At 36.1% G+C, this 22980-nt stretch overlaps 1 protein-coding gene across 1 annotated transcript in view; it reads right to left on the bottom strand.

The window, feature by feature from the left end:
• MEIS1 (Meis homeobox 1) overlaps positions 1-22980 on the bottom strand; it is a 153973-nt gene that overhangs the window by 16280 nt on the left and 114713 nt on the right. Inside the window, 1 exon segment of the mRNA XM_020985419.2 lies at positions 15710-15786. Coding sequence (XP_020841078.1) covers positions 15710-15786 — 77 coding nt within the window.

Below are 22980 nucleotides of genomic sequence, written 5' to 3'. Positions count from 1 at the left end.
GCTTATTTCTACAGCAGAGTAGTATTCTGCTACTGATTATCATTGTTTGCTAATACCTGCCACCAACTTGCATAACCCAACCTGAGTCCCTACTATTTTAGGCTCTACATCCTGTAAAATAAATTTATCCCCTGCTTTTCCATATTAAGTCTCAAGAATGATGGAAAATGATTTTCACTCTCTATTCACCCATTCTAGCCTGTATAGAAATTACTGATGAACTTTTAAATTTTGTCTTCAGATTTCATTTTTTCAATGTGCAAACAAAGTCTGGGTTTATCTTCTAAGTTTTAAGAGAATGCCTTATGACAAAAAGACCAAGTTATCCCATCAGGCCTATAGCAAATGTAACTTTCAACAGAAAGATGGTATTTTAAAAAAAGGCTTCTCTGAAGGGGCTGTATTAAGTAATTATATGTAAAATGTGCTTAACTGCATGCATTCTACTTAAGAATTGTTAAGCATGTACGGATCTTCTTCTTTTGAAACATTTACTTCATTTTTAGATAGTCATATGAGATTAACACAACAGCCAAGGAATTTGATTTTCTTCATCATCATCAATCATCAGTCATCATCATCGTCATCATCATCATCACTAGCATTATATAGAGGAAGGGAAACAAGCATTTATTAAGAGGCTACTCTCAACCAGGCACCGTGCTAAGTCCTTTACAAATATTTCTTCATTTAATCCTCACAATAACCCTTCAGGGTAGGTGCTATTGCTATCCCCAACTTATAGTTGAGGAAACTGAGGCAGACAGAGGCTAAGTGACTAGGAAGTGTGTGAGGCTGGATTTGAACTCAGGTCTTTCTGACTCCAGAGTGAGAGCTTTTATCTGCTGTGCCACCTGGCTGCCTTTAAGGTTTTCAAGGTGCTTTATATATGTTATTTCATTTGATCTTCTAGTTTGGGCAGCATGGTACAATAGAACATGCCTTGGGCTATGAGGCAGAGTTTTTATTCTAGTCTTTCTGCTAATTCAGTGGATCATATAGTGACAGGATCATAGCTTTAGAATTGGAAGGGGCCTTGAATTTCCCTGAAGCCAGGCCCTTCTTTTTGAGATGAGGAAACTGAGGTCCAGAAAGATAAAATGACTTGCCTAGGGTTACACAGTGTATAAATGTCTGAGGCAGAGTCTGAACCCAAGTCTTTTTGTCTCCAAGTCCAGTGCTGTCACCTTCCTCATACGTAAAATGAGGACATCTCTTGGAGACGATCAACAAGGCCCCTTCTAGTTCCTTGGAAATGAATTATGTGGGAGTTCTATAATCAGTGGGAGCCCTTTTAAAGAAGGTCCCTTGGGTGTGGGATGGAGGTGGAGGAGTCATCACAGAGTCACAGAACTGGAAAGGACATCAAATGCTAGTTCCTCTAATGGACTCTAACCCAAACAAAAAAAAAAATCCCTTCTAAAGCATATGTGAAGAGGTATTTAGGCTTTACTTGAAGACCTTTGAGGAGAAGAAACCCATCACCTTCCGAGGCAGGCCATTCACTCAACTACTCTACTATTTTTCTCCTTATACCATGTGTAAATCTGAGGTTTCATTCCATTATTCCTAGTTATTTCCTCTGTGACCAACCAGAGCAAATCTAATCCCCTTCTATATAACTTCAAATTCTTGAAGACAGCTATCGTTCTGGGGCAGCTAAGCTTTATCTTCTGAGGTAAACACCCCCAGTTTCTCCAAATGATCATATGGCATGCTATCTAGGGTTTTCACCACCCTCATTGTCTTCTCTGGCTTCTGTTCAGCTTATTAATGTCCCCCTCATAATGTGGTACCTGGAGCTGAACCCTGCACTCCAGGTTATGTCTGGTCAGGGTAGAGAAGGACATCACTACTACCTTCCCTCCTTCTATGCATATTCTCTTTCTTAATGCAGACTAAAATCATATCCATCTCTTTAACCTATTAGTTCTTAATCTAGTAGATTCATGATATACTAAACCAAGAAGGGATTTCAGATACCATCAGGTCCAATTCCTTTTCCCTACAGATAGGAACCCAAGAGAGATAAAATACCAAAGTCTTCAAAGTGTACCTGTCCATGCCACATAAATAGTGACAGGATCTAGATTTGAATCAGGTCTCCTGACTCCATGAACAGAGTTCCACGAGCCTAGTCAAAACCTGTGTCAGAATCACAAGCATGGGATGAGAACTCACTTTTTGACAAAAACTGCTGGGAAAACTAGAAAAGAGTATGGCAGAAACTAGGCATAGATCAAAATCTCACACCATATACCAAAATAAAGTCAAAATGGGTTCATGATTTAGATATAAAGGCTGATATTGTAAGCAAACTGGGAGAGCAAGGAATAGTTTACCTCTCAGATTTATGCAGAACAAAAGAATTCATGACCAAACAGGAGATAGGGAACATTACGAAAAGCAAAATGGATAACTTTGATTACATTAAATTGAAAAGTTTTTGCACAAAGCAAATGCAACCAAGATTAGAAGGAAAGTAGAAAATTGGGAAAGAATTTTTACAACCAGTCTCTATGATAAGGGCCTCACTTCTAAAATATATAGAGAATTAGGTCAAATTTATAAGAATACAAGTCATTCCCCAATTGATAAATGATGAAAGGATATGAACAGGCAGTTTTCAGATGAAGAAATTAAAGCCATCTATAGTCATATGAAAAAATGCTCTAAATCACTATTGATTAGAGAAATGCAAATCAAAACAACTCTGAGGTACCACATCACAACTATCAGATTGGCAAAACAGGAAAATGATAAATGTTGGAGATGTGGGAAAATTGGAACACTAATGCATCATTGGTGGAGTTGTGAAACGATCAAACCATTTTGGAGAGCAATTAGAAACTATGCCCAAAGGGCTATAAAATGTGCATGCCCTTTGGCCCAGCAATAGCACTACCAGGGCTATAACCCAGAGAGATCATATAAATGGGAAAAAGACTCACATATACAAAAATATTTAAAGCAGCTCTTTTTGTGGTGGCAAAGAATTGGAAATTGAGAGGATGCCTATCAATTGGGGAATGGAAAAACAAGTTGTGGTATATGAATGTAATGGAATACTATTGTGCTATAAGAAATGATGAACAGGCTGACTTCAGAAAAAAATGGAAAAACTTGTATGGTCTGATGCTAAGTGAAGTGAGCACAACCAGGAGAACATTGCACACAGCACAAGAGGCCAACAATTGTGCGATGACTAATATTGATAAACTTAACCCTTCTCAGCAATACAAGGATCTAAGACATCTCCAAAGGCCTCATGATGGAAAATGCTATCCACAAAGAAGAAAAATCTATGGAGTTTGAATGCAGATCGAAGCATACTACTTGCTATTTTTTTTTTCTTCTGTTGTGTTTTGTTTCCTCTTTCTGGTGGTTCCTCCTATTGGTTCTAATTCTTACTTACTTACTTACAATATCACTAATGTGAAAATATGTTTAATAGGAATGTATATGTAGCCTATATCAGATTGTGCACCATCTAGGGGAGGAAAGTGGAGAGGGAGGGGGAGAAAAATTTAAAGCTCAAAAGCTTATGGAAGTGATTGTTGATAATTCAAAATAAATTAATAAAAAAAGAATCACAAGCACATCTGTCTTCTACCTTTCTCTTTCAAATAAAGGCTTCTGAGTCTATCCAGTCAGAAATAGAGCTTCCTTGACCAAATAATAATTGTTACCATTTTTATAACCCTTCAAAGTTTATAAAGCAACAATCTTGTGAGGTAGGCAGTTTCAGTATGATTGTCCCTCATTTTACAGGTAAGGAAATTGATGTTTGCCAAGTTCTGCCTAAAGTCACAGAACTAGCATTTGATGAACTAGGATAGAAGCCTAGCTTGTCTGATTCCAAGCTTCTTCTGCCAAAACTCCTTGCCTCTCAGTTAAACTCAACCTAGACAGGAAAGAGAGATTCTGTCTATTCTGACCAAGTGAGATAAAGCTCCTCAGATTGCTCAGCTTCAATCTGTTGTCTCTCTCTGTTCTGCCATGATTATTTTCTTTTAAAAAATCATTTGCCATGCCCTCTCTCCACACATTCTCTTTCCTCTCAAAGCATAAGAATGTTCTGTCTCTTCCTTTTCAAAGAATTACATGATTTAAGAGCTGGAAGTGTCCATTAGATTCATCTAGTCCAAAAATTGACCAAGAATTCCTTCTACCCAGCAAAGTGGTCATTCAGCCATTTATTGATCAAGACCTCTGAAATCCAGAGTGCAGATATCTGACTCACTTCCAGTGAGGGGATATCTACTGGCTCCATTTGTGAATAACTTGATTCATCATTCTTCAGTACTTTAGTTAGTAGCTAACAGTAGAAAAACAAAATCTCAGGAATTAAGAGGCTATGGCAAAAATGGGAAATGTTGATTTGATTGGTTCCTCATGCTAACTACTTATTCCCTAGAAGACAATTTCCCCAGTCAGTTTGACTGTGGGCTACTTTAGGGCTGAATATATTGAAAATCCATAAATATGGGGTAGGATTTCCTGGAAGTATAAGCATTCAGAAGAGGGGAGGGCCAGGTACATTTTGAAGCAAAATAGAATAAATTTAGCCTACTTTCCTCCTGAAAATTACCCACATGTATAATAAGTATTTTTGATAGGACCAAAAATACCACTTTTGCTTCAGAAGCCACTGGCCTTCATGGGCTTGTTGATTTGCAAACTATAGTTACTCAGCCCGTACACAGGAAGATTTTTTTTTCTCCAAAATTAAATCAAAGCCCTGGACATAGATTTAGGATTATATTAAAATTCTAGCCTTGCCAATTAGCTGTGTGATCTTGGGAAATTTCACTTAACTTCTCTGGGCTTCAATTTCCCTATCTGCAAAATGAGAAGTTTAGACTACATATTCCCTAAGGGCCTCTCCTACATCTACAACCTAAGAATTCCTATTCAGTGCTACATATTCCTCAGTTCTTTAGAGCTATAGCTTTCTACATTTATTCTCAGGGGGCCCAGTGTCTACCTTTCTGCAAGGCCATTCCCTCAAGTTCAGCCAACATATTACCTTTTTGACTCAAGGTCTTACGCTGTCTTGAAGACAAGACAGAGGCCTTGAACAATAAATGGCTGAATGACCACTTTGAGGGGAGGCTGAGTAGAGGGAATTCATGGTCAATTTTTGGACTACACCTTTGTCTCACAGTGGGCCAACATCTTGATCTCGTGGCTAAGTCCCACTTGGCTGACACATATGGCAACCTGGTGTTTCTAGTACCTTGGGCAGTAATCAAAGATGAAAGGTCTGTCCCTTATATTAGAAATATTGCTCTGCAACCCTTCACCTCAACCAGATTCACTTCCCAACTTATATCATCCCTTCCTCAGATCCTGGGAAAAGAGCGCCATCTGGCTCCTCCTATCTCTGTATAATTATTACTAATATCAAATTTTTTCAAGGATCCTTAAGTTATATTCCTCAACGCACCTCGGTTCTATCACCTTGGAGATAACTATTTAAATAATACTTTTTATTTCTAAAGGTATAATGGGATATGAGCAGGCTATCCAAATATCTATAGGTTTCAATAAAAACCTATGCAAAATGTACAGTGACATACAACTTGCCATTTTGATAGTTGATATTCTATTAATGAAGGCAAATTATTATAATAGCCTGACTCCTCCCTTTACATTTCAAAATAACATATAGGATCATATCTAGAGCTGGAAAGGACCTCATAGAACATCTAGTCCTCCCACCATTTCCCCCTCACATTTTACAGATGAAGAATTTGAAGTCTAGGAAGGTCAAGTGATTGGCCCAAGAACATAAAGTAAAAAAGAGAAATAGGATTTGAACTCAAGCTCAGACTCCAGAGACAGCACCCTTTCCATTGCACCACACTCTTATCATTTTCTTTTCCTAGTGAACATGAGATACAAGCAATATTTAGCAATGAAAATACATCTCCTCTGTTCTCTGGGCGGATATGGTCTTTTCAGCTTCTATATATCTCCATCCTACCATTCCTAATTCACAGGCCAGGGTGCATTCCTTGTACACTTTTCTAGACCCCTGGCTTTTTCCTTATTCCTTCTTCTCTTTTGTATAGGACCTAACTTTTGTTGTGATAACTCTTGTGTCAACAGTGACCCAAGAAATGGATCAAACAGATGCAGTGTTAGGGAAGCAGGCATTGTACTCTGTCCAGCAGCCCATCTCCCAGGGACTAACAAACAGCTGCCCTGTAGCAACCAACCACAGCTCATTGGTCTATTCTATATTTGAACCAATGTTCTTGAATAGAATGTGTTTGAATATAAGCAATTTGTTTCCTTTCAAAAGAGATTTCAAAAATTTCATTCAATGTGATTTTAATTCTCAAGGAATACTATTTTTAGAAACTACTGGTTTTTAAAAATCAATATTAAGCCTAATCCCACTTTTGAAAAGAGATTAAAATCACTCTAGGGCTATTAGAATTAATAGGGTCAATAATTTCTTAGATAACCCTGAAGCAAAAGAGTGAACATGCCTTAGGAAAGTAAACAGTTGTCCTTTTCCTCATTCACAGAATCTTGTATTTTTAGACTGTCATTCTCTTAGTGACCTTTAGTTAAGAATTGGGGACTACGGAAAGAAAACAAAACCTGACTATTGATAGGATGAGTAAAGAAAAGGTTTTGTTTTCTTCCTTATTACTTCAGGTATTTCTTATAAGATCAGGAGTATAATGGATTTTAAAGACTGGCCAGACTTCTGGGTCATACAAATATGCACACAACACTCAAAAGATGGAAATAATATTTGAGGCAAATCAACATAACAAGATCTCAGCTGTTGTGCCTAACCCTGGAGTGGGGCATTGCTCTGTTTGTATGGCATTATTTCACACTGCCACATTTTAAAGCTAAGGTGCTAGCATTTTTAAAAATGCTCTCATTCCACCCTCTTAAAAAAAATTCTAAATTGCTCCAGAAAGCCAAAGCTCATTTGAACTGGAGCATCCTGGGCTAGAGCCAGCAGAGCCCTGGCCCTTACAGACACTTCCTTCCCCTATGCCTCTGGCTCCATTTCATTTTTGAGAAGAGAAAATTGTTTTATCCAACAAGGAGGCAACATTTGCCCCATTTTTAATATTTCAGTCTGACTTTTTAACCACTCAAAAATGCAGTTTGTTTTATGTAGGCGCAGCCTGGAGCAAGTTTATGATGGAAGTGAGAGAGAGGGTCTCTGAGGGCACGGTTTTCAGCTTGTTGGTGCTTCAGTTCTCAATGGTTAATCACTATACACCAGCCCCAGCAACTGTTGACACAAAATAGGTGGAGATCAGGTCTGTGCAAGCAGAAAATACCAGAAAGGCAAACTATATGTAAACATACTGCAGACAGATTTGACAAGAATAGACCGAAACCTGACTTGCTAAGAAACAGCGAATTCCCCTTTCTGCTAGGGCTGTTTCCCCTAAGACAAATTTCTTTTCAAAAGAAAAATAGTAACATTTTAGTAATGAAATGTGTTTATAAAAGGCAACTGAGCTGTTTGTCCCTTTGATTCACATGGTGTGAGTCTAGAATCTGCTCCTACATGTAGAACCTGCCTAACGTCATCAAGCCCTTCCTTCAACTTGGAGTTGAGCCAATTTTTTTTTTAATAAAACTTAAAAAGTAAATTTTCTGACCCATAAAACTTATGCAAAGGAGCAAATGTATAACATTTAAAGAGTCTTCTAATCTTATCTGACACCTGACAACCCATTAGTTATAGATTATTAATGCATTGATGAAAAAAGTTTGTCAGGTACAAAATTGCTGTAGAAAAAGATTGAATGCCTGAGGAAAAAACAAATTTTGCTACACAATAACTTTGGAAATACCAAGCCCATCATCTGTCATGCTCTTCTCACAGAGACATCTAGCAAACTGCTAAAAGAGCAACTGATTTATGTTTATTAGCAAGTTTAAAATGATAAAACATGTTTTTTCATGTCTTGTGATATTTAATTTTATACAGCATATGTTCAACAGCCAATGATTTGCTTATTTGAAATGTTGAAAAGTATTTTTAAAATTGATTTTCCTGTTGACCTTCTAGCATCTAAGGAGGTGATTGTTTTACTTCTGGGCAATCTAGATTAGACTCAGTTGCCAGAGGCAGCTAGGTGGTAGAGCACTTGAGTCAGAGTCAGAAGACTCAAGTTCAAATCCAACTTCAGACACTTACTACCGTGGGTAAGACAATGAACCACCGTCTACCTAACTTTACTTTTCTGTGAAATGAGACTAATAACAGCACTTACCTCTCAAAACTGTTGTGAGGGTAAAAAGAAATATCTGTAAAATGCTTTGCAGACCTTAAAGTACCATACAAATGTGAGCTATTATGAATGTCAGGTATCACCAAACTTCACTCTAATGATTTTATTTACCATTCCTCCTCCTCCTTGTAGTTATTTTCCCCTTTCCCCAAATTTTATGAAAACAGAGGTTCGGGACTTAGAGAGGACCTTAGATATCTTCCCATTTTACAGATTAGGAATTAGAAACAATTTAAGTGGTTTACCCCCATTACAAAGTTAACAGTATAGTCAATTTGTTCCCCACCCATTGTACTTTTCATTAGGTGCCATAGCTCCTCCCTGAAGGCTGTTTTTGAATTACATATTTGCCCAGCAATCTGAAAGAAACTTTGTTACTAAGGCCTTAGAATGACCAGCAATCAGTCTCTGTAAGTGGGCTATCCTCAACCCTAATTTATCTCTTCTTTCTTGAAATATGATGGTTCTCTTCACTAACACTTGTAATATTTTCTTCAGCAAATACAGTCAAATTAGCTTGCAGAATGAAAATAAAGAGAAGAGATTCAACATTTGTAATTAGAAAGACTGAAATGATATGTTGCAAATAACCAATATAATGACTAGTGAGTTACAAGAGACAGTTGCTGACCCATATCACACCACATAGTCCATTGACTTTCACCTTGACTTAAGTGGGATCATGCTTACTTCTGACATACATGACACAGAATGAATCAGTCTCCCCACTAATTCAAGCCAATCTCTCTTGGGTCCCTGCTGATGCTGGGGATCCTTGGTGCATGAACATGCTCTAATGATTTCTGAAGGGGCTCTAATAATTGAAGAAGCTCCTTCTGCCCATTGAGAAATCTGTGATCTTGGGCTATCCTCACTAGAAGTTCTAGAAGGCAGCAGAGATAACTCAGCTGAAGATAAGAAGCAGTTAGATGATGCTGTAGACAAACAAATCAGTTTCTTATCTCTCAAATATTTCCTCTCCACTTAGAATGTAAGGCCCTAGGGACAAAAAGGACAGTAATTCTCTATCTCCCATGGTTCAGGAACACTGTCTTTGGATGGGGGGTCTTCAAGTGCTTCAGAGTACTAATGAAGTGATGTGCACAGCAGAGAAAAGCCCCTGTGTAAACTTGTGATGTAAAAATAGACAACTTAGTATACTTTAACTGGCTCTGAAGCCATTTTCAAAGAGGATTGTTTGACTGGAAATTTAAAAATCTGCAGACAAAAGCAGTGTCTTATGATGAACTCCTAAGATTCTCTGACATGACAATACCTGATGGTTTCTAAATTCACAGCTCTTCTCCCTGCGAGCTATTTGCTCAGCTTTTCTAATAATACCTTGGTTTCTGGCAGCTCTCCAGGACTGTCTCAGGCAATATGCAAGCTAAACATTTTTTGACTGATTTCAATATTTTTTTATGAGTAACTAGACAGCATTTTATCTAGTGAGCATTACTGATTGCTGTAATCCAAGCACAGAGCAAGAGACTGTAAACATAATGTTATTATTACAATTGACATTCAAGGTGAAAGGCATAACAATTAGGTAAGACTCCATGGAAAAAAAAATTAAATAAAATGTGTTTGGGGCTATTCTCTCTATTTTCTTCTTTTTTAAAAAATATTGCACCTGTCCATGGTTCAGTTAGAAAAACCTAACTCAATTTTAGGTTACAGAATTTCCTAAGGATGCAAAACCTAAGATCACCTGCTTAACAAAAATACTTTTTGTGCACTTGCTCTATCCCTGGATAATTCCCGGATAAGGAAGGTTTACTAGACCTCACTTTCATTTTCTTGTTGAATAACAAACATATTACACAGTACTTCTTACATAGTACACCTTTTTTCTACATGCTTTCCTTGCTTTTCTGTCATGTGTCTGCTTAACTTTATTGACAAAACAATCTATGCTTAATGTTTAAACAGCATCTGTAAATGTATTATTAAATTATAGTGGTAAGAAAAAGCAGAACAATTCTGTGGCACCCCATGACCCCTGATTGATTTTTGGATCACAGAAGTTGAAGGGATAATTTGTGAATGTTTTAACATTTACAACTAAACAGGAACCTACAGTTACTGGATCTCTGATGACTTATAAAAGTATTTCATAGCTTATTGCAATGATTCAAAGAGAAATCTGACCTTTACTAGTTTGAGCTGTTTACGATAATAAAACGGATCCTATTTTCTTAAAACAAACTCACATTCTACCTGCCAGTGGTAGTATAAAACTGTTAAAGATAACATACTTTTTACTGGTAATAAATGTGAAGCAATGCCTGAATGCTCCGCAGTTTTGAAGGCAGTAAATGAAGGAACTTAGGAAATCTGGTATGAGCACTAAATCTGTGAACTGCACTAGAGTACGAGTTCCCATACAATGACACCTCAGATGTTAAGATGCTTGGTGGAATTTTATATACATATTGATAGAGAGTGATTTTCTCTCTACACACAGATTGTATTTCATATATGATAGACTTTTACACATAAAACCCACATTGCCTACTCAGAGCATAAAGAAATAATCTTTTAATATCATTTCCTTAATGGCAGAGGGTTTGGCTGAGGAAGTAGTAAACAAGGAAACTGTCAAGATTGTTCAATAAACTTTGGACTAGATCTCTGCTGAGTTAATAAGTGATGGTATCTCACCTGCTGAATGGTTCAATGAAAGAGCCCAACTTTTTATCACAAGAAAGAGAGCCTTTATCTTCTACTCTCTTCCTCGAATTTTCCTATCTATAACATTTGGTACAAGTATGTGCGTGTATATGTGTGTATAATACATATCAATACTACATATGTGTGTGGCACTGGTACAACATAAATACACACATATATATATGCATATATCCATACATAATAAATACATACACACAATTGTTTGAGGTTATTGTTCAGTCATTTCTGACTCTTCATGACCCCGTTAGGATTTTCTTAGCAAAGATACCAGAGTGATTTAGCATTTTCTTCTCCAGTTCATTTTACAGATAAAGAAGCTGAAGCAAATAGGGTGAAGTTACTTTCCTAGGGTCACATTGTTGGTAAATGGCTGAGGCCATATTGAACTCAGGAAGATGTGTCTTCTTGACTTCAGGCCTGGCACTCTATCCACTACATCACCCAGCTGCCTGCCCTCTCCCCACATATATATATATATATATATATATTTATAAATGTGTATGTGGTATTTTATTTCACTGTTCTACACTCAAGGTTTAAATTTTAAAAGTGCTATTGGCCAGTGTAGGAGGACTAGAGATCCAGTATCTTCTCTCCTTTCCTATAAACATTCAGCCTAAACAGCTCTGAGGGGTTTGAAAATAGTACTCAATCATTCTACAATCACATTTGATTTAAATTAAAATGATAAAAAGATAAATATCTTAATGAATAAAACAAACTTCTAGCTTACTATTTAATAACCTTTTTCTGCTTGTACAATAGAATTGTCTACCACTTAAAAAATAGACAAAAGGCAAAAAAAAAGCTATCATTGATCATCTTTTGATTGATTACCACATAATGAAAGGAAGAAATTTGGAGAAAGGTAAAGCATATATATAGATACAGATATGTAGATATAGATATCTATGTGTATATAGATATGTATATGAGTATATATATGTGTATGTACAGATAAGTTTTATATGTAGCTATACAATACATACATATACATATAAACACATTGATATCTATATTTATATATACATATGTATACACACATACACACATGCACTATCTTTAAGGCCATAAGTTTCTATTTAAAAAAAAATGTTTTTCATGATGGCAAGCCCAGGCCTATACTCATAGGTAAAGTAAAAAACTTAATTAAATATTATATAATTGCAATAAAAATACATTTTGATTTGACATTATCTGAATAACTGCCTCAGTTCTCATGGGCCAAGATTTTTTTGGTAAATTCTTACAATCAATTAATACCCCAAATTATAGTAACAACTACCTATGAGCCTTTTGGGGGTTTGTTTACTTTCCTCTTTGACTAGTGTTTTAGGCAGAAATCAATAGCTTGTAACATTATTTCACTTTTACTCCACATTTTCTCTTATACTTGGAAATGTCTCATTGCTTTTTATTAAGCATTCCATTCTCTTTAGCCTAAGAACAACTATTAACCAAGAGAAGAAAAACAAGATTTTGAGCTCTAAGAGTTCATATTTCAATAGTGCTTTAAGGTATACAATGCACTTTCCTCCTAACAGCTCTGTGAGTTCAGTATCACAATTATCATTACCCCCATTTAATAGAGAGGAAAACTGAGATTTTGAGAGATGAGTAACTGATCATCTACATAGCTGTAAACATTTGGAGCTAGAATTTTAATCCATCTTAGCCAGATTTATTTGCAAGAACTTTAGAGTAGGTCCTACAATAAAACTAGAGGAAGACCAAAAGAAAGAGAATATTTTTTCAGTTCTAAAATGAACATATTTCTATGTTAGAAACTCCAAATTTCAATGCTGGTCTAATTATCCAAAATGTATTTATATTTTTCTTGCACGTTATATGTATTCCCATATGCTATGTTGCTGCCAATAATTTATGACTGATCTGTACCTAGGCTCCCCTTCAGCATTTTATTTAATCTCTGCAACAGTGATTTACAATGAATCATCATTACAAAAAAAAAAAAACCAACCAAAAAAACCAAAAAAAACCACCACACATTCTGTGTTAACAAGTTTTGAGGAATCTAAGAGGGAAGACCAAAAGAAATTTAGAAAGTTGTTGTAGAATAACATAATGATAAATAAAAAAAACCCCTTAATTACAGTAAAATTGATGGGGTTTTTTCCAGAAATAAGCAACTTAGGTTCTCTTTAGATAAGTATTGTATCCATGACCAAGTTTTTAAAATTCCAGAAACCCTTTACATTCTCCTCTGTCATTAAGGGAAAACAAAAAAACTCTTCAGTGGTTACTTTCCTTTTTAGCTTATGAATGTGATATGATTACAGACTTTGTCATACCATCAGTCTCCTTAATATCCTTTCTGGATATTCTCATTTTCAGATCATGGAGCTTTTAAAACCAAAACCGAACACTGAAATGTCATTTTTTTTCAAAAAATATTCCTGTTCTACTAGGCAAATTCAAATGATGTAGAGAAAATTCCGCAAACAATGGAGTTACATTTGAAACAACTGTCCAATTCGGGACGATGACATACAAACAAGCCAAACTTATATGTCTTTTATACATATATCATACTTACATAGAGAAAGTAGTAATAATAGTAAGATACTGAATTCATTTTGTTAAAGTGAAACCAAAATATTTTGTCACATGCTTAAAGTAACATGTTTAAAAGTTGAGATCATAGTGAAATTGACAGCATATTTACTGTACTTTAAAACGTTTCAAAACTATTTTTTTAAACAATCAATGACTTTTGGAAATCACATGAGGACTTTTGTCTATACCTCCTTTTCCAATGATAGCATTAGAAACAAACATAAATTAAACAACTTTTCCTCTAGATTCCTGATTCTTAACTCATCTGAGAAATAAAGACAAAACCAAACAAAACAAAGTACCCCCTTGCAGCATTTCTATAGAGTTCAGGAAAATGGCACTGGTAATTTTCTCAGATTTACTAAAAACCTAGCCTGTTCCTTCATCTACAGGAAATGTCCCATAAGGTTATTATTGCTCATGAAAACCTGCTTACAAGAGAACTGTTTCTCTGGTAGCTAAGTTTATAGACTGAGTTTGCTAGCAACCATAAGGAGGAGAGGAGATGATGGTATGTGCCAACACGTCACCTGAATGAGAGAGAGTACACTTGTCTTTCTCATTGAGGGAGTCCACTATGCTCTCTTTCCCCTTAATCCTGGAGCATTTCTCAGGGGGCATTTTAACTTCATGTGACTCCTATATGGTATAAAAGTACCCAGCAGTCAGCTTAAATTGGAAGAATATGCAAATGTAGAATCTGACCTAGAAAACATGTCTACCCCAAACACATTTTAAAAGATGAGTCAAAATCTGTGACTGTAAAGGGGCTTAAAAAAATAAGATGCCATAGTAACTTAAAACACACACACACATACATACAGCGTGATGCCTAGTAACACATTTACATACTACACCCAGCACTCTGTTTCCTATCCACTAACTAAAAGGGATGAAAAAAGGGATCTCCCAAGGCTGCTGTAAGGTCACAGAAATTGATAACCCTTACAAGCAATGCTTGTGTGAGTCTGTCTGTGTCTCCCAGATAGGGCACTTTGTAAATTAATCCTCCAAAGGCAAATATATTGTAAGTAGCTCATTATCTCCAAAGTACTAAATTGAAGAATACATGGGATTATATTGACAGAAATTACATTTTCTGTAATGGGGTTTAATATATCTGAAATCTCTCCCATAGGCTCCTAGTCTCTAACAGAGAAGGGTTTGTTAATGTAGGTGCATTGGACATCTAGAACAAATTTATTCACTAAAACGGATTAGGCCATGTAATCAGTGATTCAGCAATATTAATCTCCGACACTTATTGAATGGGAAAAAAAATACTTCCGTCTTCAAACTGGAATTCCATGGGATACTTTCCCCTCATTGGGCTTTTGGCCTTTTCTGGGTCTTATTTCAAAATAGAAAAGTTTTCTCAATCATACAAACTAACCTAAAATATCAATACAATTAATTAATTACACTTATTTTGCAAGGCATTCATTTTCTACACCCTTCAAAGAGATGCTCTGAGTTATAATATAAAACTTTGCTTTCAATGCACTCATGAAAAGCAATAAATCACACTTTTCCAAAGCCTTGCTGCCTCACTGGTATACAATGTCAGTATGATGTTGGTTAGTACTTAGTACTTAATCTTGCCCTTCAAAAATCCAGAACTTCAACATTAACTTAGGAATCGGGCTACACACCCCTCAGGGGCATCAGGTTTTGAATAGCCTTCTTCATAGATAAATATTAAGAATTTCTTACTTTCAGTATGTTGGTTATACAGAGGAGAAAATTTCCTTGATTGATAATGAGAGGATCTGGATGCTGTTAATGCATTAATGCAAACTTGACAGAAGAGAAGATAAACTTGGGGGTTTTCTAGTAAACACAGATTTCAATATTTCTTGAGTTGCTGATTGTTCTGAGGGGGAAAAGTTATCCTAATATCTTTCTGGACAAGCACTTATAGTTCCTGCTTTAAAATGTATCTGTTTTAAAAATGAGAGTAAATATCATGTGCTTTTCACACTTGCATTAAAATTCCTCAGTGCCTTCTGTCAATGAAGGCAGACCATTTTCACCTTTGCATCAGCAAGCCACCAGGGAAAGCTGCAATGACTGGGTGTGTCTTCTTAATGCAAAACATTAGCTGCAGGTTGCCAGAGGCTCGAATACTGATTATGTGTAAACGTCAAATTACTTACCAATTGTTCACTTGAAGTATAGTGAGGCCTGTGTCTTGTGCCAGCTGCTTTTTCTGTTCTTCAGAAGGGTAAGGATGCTGAAAGACAACAAAAATATATGTGTGTATCAGACAATATTTAGGCCATTTTGTCAATAACCTAAGTGCCTACTGAAGTCTGTAATTAAAGGTGAAAATGCTGAGGTGTGTCACTCTTATTAATGGAATACTACATCATCTAATTAATGGCAGTAAAAGACAAGCCAATTACAAAGATTACTGAAGTGTATAAATAGCTACTTAGGATACTTGCAATACCTAGATACTGAGTTTATCCTTAATGGGTTTATTTGTTGCAATTCAAAGTTTAGTACAGTATTTTCTGTATGCACATGAATAAAAGTTAGGATCTAGTAGTTTGTATTGCTTTGCTTTGCATTCGAATGGTAGGAATTCAAATCAATTTTGGCACACAAATCTCCCAATTATTTATGAAAGTGGAAGGAACCTTAAAGATCATCAAATTCAGCTCCCTCATTTTATAGATTGAAAAAAACTGAGGCCCACAGAAGTTAATTAACAATGAGGCCAGTACTTCTTATACTGAAATACACTGCTACACATAAATGTCCATAATTAGAATAACTACCTTTTAAAAATCACCAACAATTTCACTTCGTGTTCAGTATTCCACAATAAACTTCAACTAAAATACATATCCTTTGTGTCAATAAGTGCTAGAATCTTCAGCATAACTCAAAATAGTGTAAAAAGGCTGCTGTCAGTTTGCCTAAGAATAAACAGCAAAGCCTTCTCATGTGACTCAAAATAATACATAGGTGTAAATAAAAAATGAATGGTATACCAAACAAACAAGTTACAAGATTAGAAAAGGCTAAGTTTAAATTTACATTTTCATACGATAAGTAACTCAAAGAAATTATAACACAATCATACACATTAATAATACACAAATCGTAATTGGAAAGGGTGGTAACAGTCAGAAGTAGTTGTTATTGTTCAGTTTTATCCTATTCTTTGTGACCCCATTCGGGTTTTCTTGATAAAGATACTGGAGTGGTTTGCCATTTCCTTTTCCAGTTTTTTTTATAGATGAGGAAACTGAGATAAACAGGGTTAAGCGACTTGCCCAGGATCACCTAGCTAGTAAATGTCTGAGGCTGGATTTAAACTCAGAAAGATGAGTCGTCCTAACTCCGGGCCCAGTGTTCTATCTACTGAGCCACCTACCTTCCCTTTATTAAGAATGCATACATAATAATCATAAGTCCTATGACTGAGATGAAAAGGGTGGCAACAGTCCCAAGACATAGGTTCAAATGAAAGCCCTGTCATTTGACGATGACTAAAGCCTCAGGCAAATAATTTCACATTTTGGAGCCCGGGTAGATGAGGGATTTCTTAACCTGGAGTATGTAAACTTGTTTTGTAAAAAATATTTTTATAACAAAATTTCAATACATTTGGTTTCTTCTGTAATCCTATTTACTTTATGCATTTAAAAATATTATTCTGACAAGGTCTCCATGGTTTCCACCAGACTGCCAAAGGGGCATGGAAGTGGGTAAGAAGCCAGGGTCTAGATAATTTCTTCAAGTCACTCCCAATTCTAAAAATGCCCGATTCTGAAATCTACATCTGAAGTAAAAAGAGGTCCTGAAAATATAATCTCCTTATCTGACACTATTCTATTACATGAAAATTAACAAGAACATCATATCCCAGTGAATTTTAGAGGTTAAAAAAATGTTCATTAATTGTAAGTAAGGCAACCACAACATTGAATTTAACTGCCTGTATCACCTAAACCAAATTCTGGTCCACCAGAAGGCTAATTAGCATAGCTTTAAATGTCTGATGAGATGTGATTTTTAAAAATCATGTTAATGACCACTTCTATGCTTCTATATGTAACTGTAAGCATGCCCTATAGGTGTACACATGCGGATTATTGTAAAAGGGAAGGCAAGTATGAGAAGGAAGGTAGCAAGGCACATAGCATGCTGGAGGTAGAATCCAAAAGATGGGTGGAAATCCTGCCTCTGCCACTTCCTAGCTCTGTGAACATGGGCAGAGTCCCTTAAGTCCACTGGACCTCATAGGATAATATAGATTTAAAGTTGTAAGGGCCCTAACACACACATTTCACAATTGGGGAAACTGAGGCCCAGGGGGTTAAGAGACTTGCCCAAGGTCACATAGATAGGGCTCTATTGTTCAGGTTATTGTCATTATTGTTGTTTTCCTAAATGGATAAGACTGGACAAAATTAAATACCAGGATGACATAGCCTCTAAAAGAAAATAATAAAAGCTCACACAAAACCCTACCAAAATGTGTGGAAGCAGCAGAGGAAGAGATTTGAACCCAGGGCCTCTGATTCCAGATTCTTTCCCCCCTGTACCATAGAGCCTTTCCTCATTTTTTAAAAAAATCTGTAAAATGGTGATACTAACTCCCTATTACCTATCTCACAGAGTAGTTGTGAGGCTCAGGTAAGACTGTGTATGTATTTACACACACATACACACATATAGATGTTTATATATAATATATGTGTATACTTATACACATATATCACATTGCAAACTTTATAGTGCTTTCTTATTAATAACCTGGAAGACTATAGGAGACACAGTGATTGAATCGTAAATTTAGAACCTAGTTCAACCTCCTCTTATAGATGAGGGAGCTGAGTCCTGAGAGATGAGCTAACATAACCAAGGTGACACCAGGGTAAGGACAAAGCTAGATTCTGAATCTCAGTTATCTGGTGCCAAGCCCTGTGCTCGTCTCTATGCCTTTGCTCAAACTACTATTGTCCGTCAAGAACTAAACATCTCATAAGTAAATGGGTTAAATTAAAATCACATCACATGTCTATGGCTTCATATCTGTACTTTCTTTCCCCTTTTGTGGAAACACATTTTACAGTAGAATAAGAATTCTCATTCAAAAACTCTTAACTCCCACTGGAAAGAGGCATGCCACAAAATACAGAAACCAAAGAAATCTTTTATTCTACCACTGGAAAACACTGTATTGCAGCTCCATGTATATAATGGCTGCATTTCCATGGTGATTATCCTAGAATCTCATAGAGATATATATGTCCTAATATAAATATATACCTTATGTTTTCAAATGATAGCCTAACACAGTATCACCATAGAATTGCAAGTTAGCAACAGTTTTATTCATAGCTCTGTTGCCCAACCAGAACACAGGCTCACTTTTAAATTATACAGTTGTTACATCCAGTTATAACATCCCCTGTATAAAGCATTTATCATTTAAAGACCAGCCTTATGGCATACACATGATTTTCTGCCTATAGCATTTTCTCACTTAAAGTTTTTCAGTTCTTTGAGAAGTCACTGTAAATGACTTTCAATGTGCTCAATAAATATGTCAGTATTCTTTTTTAGTTTACCTTGATGGCTATATCTTCTTTGTCCTATCTTATTATCTGTCTTAATGTTATGACCAGAACTGGATAAAAATTAATATTTATGCCATTTATCTTTAGTTACATTGGAAATGGGGAATTGTTACAGTAATTTATTTGTGCTGTGTTTTCAGAAGTCTTTTTGCATGCCTGTTTGTGAGCAAGTTCATATACATACTTATAAAGCCAGTGGAATTCACATTTTATTTATGCAAGCATTGTCCAGAAAATCCCTTTTGAATCATTAGACTGACCAGAGTCATTAAACATTCAAAGCGCCCTAATATGCTAGTCACAATCTCAAGTGCAAATTTGTGTTGCTTCTTCATGTGGCTCAGTTTCTGATTTCATAATTTAAATATCATAACATAAAAAGTTCTACTCTTTTCTTATTTTCTTCTGTCACTTTTCATGTGATCTGATTTAAGTAATTGGAACAAACTGTGTCTAATTTCATGCAGCAATAATTGCTAAGCTGCCTCAAGCTATGAAGATTGAGTTCTCTGTCTCCATTAAGCAATTTCCAATTGTTCAGGGTTGTTTTTTTTTTCTTCTCCAAATGGATAAGACTGGACAAAATTAAGTACTACTGAAAAAAAGAAAGAAAGAAAGTAAAAGACCACACAAAACTCTACTAAAATGTACCAAAGCACAATTCCTAAACCATGGTATATTTAAGGTCAACCAATTAATTTTTTTTCTCATAGTTACTGGCTTAGTGTGGCATAAACTTTCCATTTCATGAAAAATCTATAATTGCTATAATCTCATGAAAGCCACGACTTTACATAGCTAATTCCCAGTCAGCCAAAAAATTCACAATGAGGTAGGCTTTTTAACTGAAACTCAATCTGTTCGAAATGTCTTAAACCCTGTGCATCCTTATTATATAAGCTCTTCGTGGACATTAGGAGTTGTTCCTTGGTAGCCTAAAGAAAAATGACCTGACAAAGAACTAACATGCCACAGGCAAGACTCCTGCTAAAACATCCAAAGCCCTGTTGCATTCCCACCCACAGGGCTAGTCAGGCCTGTGAGGGCCACAGGCAATGGCAGACATGCCACTACGACAGAGATCAAGGGTGAGCCCGGAGAACTGCCATTTTATCCAGAAATAGGAAATTCACTCCAAACATTTACAACTAATCCTGCCTTCCTGTTCACGGTGCGAATAGCACTCCCTCTCCCCACAGGATCCATTGCCTCCTCTTCCCTAGTATATTTGTCCAAATGACAAGTTTAAAAATATTAATAGTTGCTTATAAAGGAAATACTGATCACACTTGCCAGAGACACCAATCAACCTAATCACTTTGGGATATCAAAGCAAATTTGAACCATAGTCCAATAGACAGTGACTTGAGACCTTTACTTTGTTGTGTACATTAGCTTCATGCCATTATCTCTTAAAAGCTTAATTATTTGCAAACAATTGATCAAGATGGGAATTTGAGAAAGGATATGCTAGGGCCACTGGGAGAGCTGAAACGCATTAAGAGAGCAAACAAAATTACCTTTAGATCTTACAATAAGAATTAATGATTGGGACTGGAGAGGTAAGAACGGCAGTAGCTAGGAGAGTTCTTTCTGGAGTGTTTCCCATTTGATCTGCATTAACACCTCAGGAATGAATGAAAGCTATAAAACAGTGATTATGTATGGGAAGGGAAAGCTGACCTTCCCTTCCAGCATCCAACTAGCACATGTGCTTTAGGCTTGCCTTGTCAGGAGCAGCAGAAAAAAAAAGACAGGAGCATTGGGAGGGGGGTGGAGAGTCTAGACTCAGAAAAAATAGGGTGGTGCAACCCCATCTAACAGGAATAACTGACTTCTTAACAAATAAGGCAAATAAAGAAATGGGATTTTTTTTGTTATTTGAAAAATCAAAACTGTGTTCTTCCTTAGAGTTCAAATATGAAATATTTGCCATTATTGGCGAATTTCTGGAGATCTACATCATTGCTACTACTAATAATGAGCTAGTATAGTAGTAATTACTTAATAATGCCATCAAACATGGAAAAGATCACTAGGGTGTATGCCCAGAGTGATAGGAATAGTCCCAGAAAGTCTGAAAAGGCTAAAAATAGCTATGTAAAATGAGAGTCTGAGCTGTCATTCTAACAGCAACAAGAACAACAACAACAACAACAAAACCAGAAAAAATGGCAACTTTCTAAAGAAGGTTATAACTGCTAAATTAAAGTTATATTGCTTGGGTGGGTGAGTGATTCCAAAGGATATAAAGTCAGTTGGTTCAACACACATCAGAAAGCTTGTTTAGCTGAACAATCAATCAGACTTTTTCAGATGACCATCAATGAGAAAAAAGAAGCTCTTCAGTAAATAGACAGAAAATATCCAGACTTATATCTTAATGATACTTCTTGTTCAACTGTACTCTTTTCATCAAATTTTCCACCCCTGGCTGCAAGTGGAGATGCCAGGACAGTGATGCACTTTATCTTATCTGTCCTGGTAACCAAGTATCAATAACATTCCCTCCCTCATTGCCTTGCCCACTATAAGAGCACATTGTAATAGCATCAGAAAATTTGAAAATAATCCTATACACAGCTTGCTGGTGAGATAATGGAAGGTTAAGCTGTCCCTTCTCAAACCTCAGATTAGTAATTTCTTGTGACACAGAACTGCCTCAATACTGAAACTGCAAAACAGCTATAACAAAGCAATAGGGATAGAAGCAATCTTCAAATAAAATGTTACATGTTCTGCTTTAAAAGGTATGGGAATAGGCACTGGGGGAGCTCCTGATCTAACGTGAGGAGTTATGGCAACTGTCCAAAAGAACCCTTATCAAGGCAATGTTCTATTGCTTGGCTGAATATGTTGGGAGAACCATTTCAGAAGTTCTTTTATCCTTTTTCCTCCAGCCTTCTGCCTCCTCCACAGCTAAGTTTAATGCATTAATATAAGCTGACCCTAAGCTAAACTCTGGTATGTGATGGAGAGATACTCCCTTTAAAGAAAAAACAAAATCCAACTATATGGATCTTAACCACTAGATTTCTGTCATGTAAACAAATAAAAACCTTTTGTGACTTTCTCTTATAATTCTTACTGGAAATAAAAAGAGTATAAACAATATCAAGGGACTTTATGTTTGATATAAAAAAGCAAAGGTTGAATGATTAAGTTATAATTCAATTTTGTTTACTTTTGCCAGTGAAAACTTTTCACTATAAGTAAACTTGCCATTGCTATATTTTTCCTGTGCATGGGCTCTGAATAGCTTACATTGTGACAATTACATTGATGGAGGATACTTTTTAAAAATAAATCTATAATGCTTTCTTATTGTCTTTCAGCTTTATGAATTAGTTTTACTGTTTCAGTGAATGCTTTTTTGTCTCCTGACTGCACATTATCAAAGAGACACTTTGTGCCTGTCATTTGCATTACAAAAGCAGTGCATGGTGTAGTCTAAGAACATAGCTTGAATTCATAGTAGTTGAGTCCTGTATCCTCACACATGTTGGAATCAAAAAGGGGAAAGGAAAAAAATGAGGGTGTCTGTGCTTGCTAAGTAGCCAAAAAATGTTTGGAACATCATCAGTGAAGTCACAAGATTTCAACCTGCTTCCTTAATTCTCATCCAACACATTTAGATCGCCAACTGCACGCTGACTAAATGTATCGCATTTATTGTTTAGAGCTTGCTCTTTCTGCAGCCTAGTTGAATCATTTTAACAGATGAGCCCTGTGATTTCTTTTATATACAACAGTGGCTAAGGAAGTTGCCAAGTTGAGGTGTGCAACTAGGAAAGTCAAGTAGGAGTCTGTAAACTTGATCTTATCTCATG

Source organism: Phascolarctos cinereus, unplaced genomic scaffold (assembly GCF_003287225.1).
Source record: "Phascolarctos cinereus isolate Bilbo 61053 unplaced genomic scaffold, phaCin_HiC Scaffold_2;HRSCAF=192, whole genome shotgun sequence".
In the NCBI taxonomy this organism is placed as follows: domain Eukaryota; kingdom Metazoa; phylum Chordata; class Mammalia; order Diprotodontia; family Phascolarctidae; genus Phascolarctos; species Phascolarctos cinereus.
This window is presented reverse-complemented; position numbering and strand designations above follow the sequence as displayed.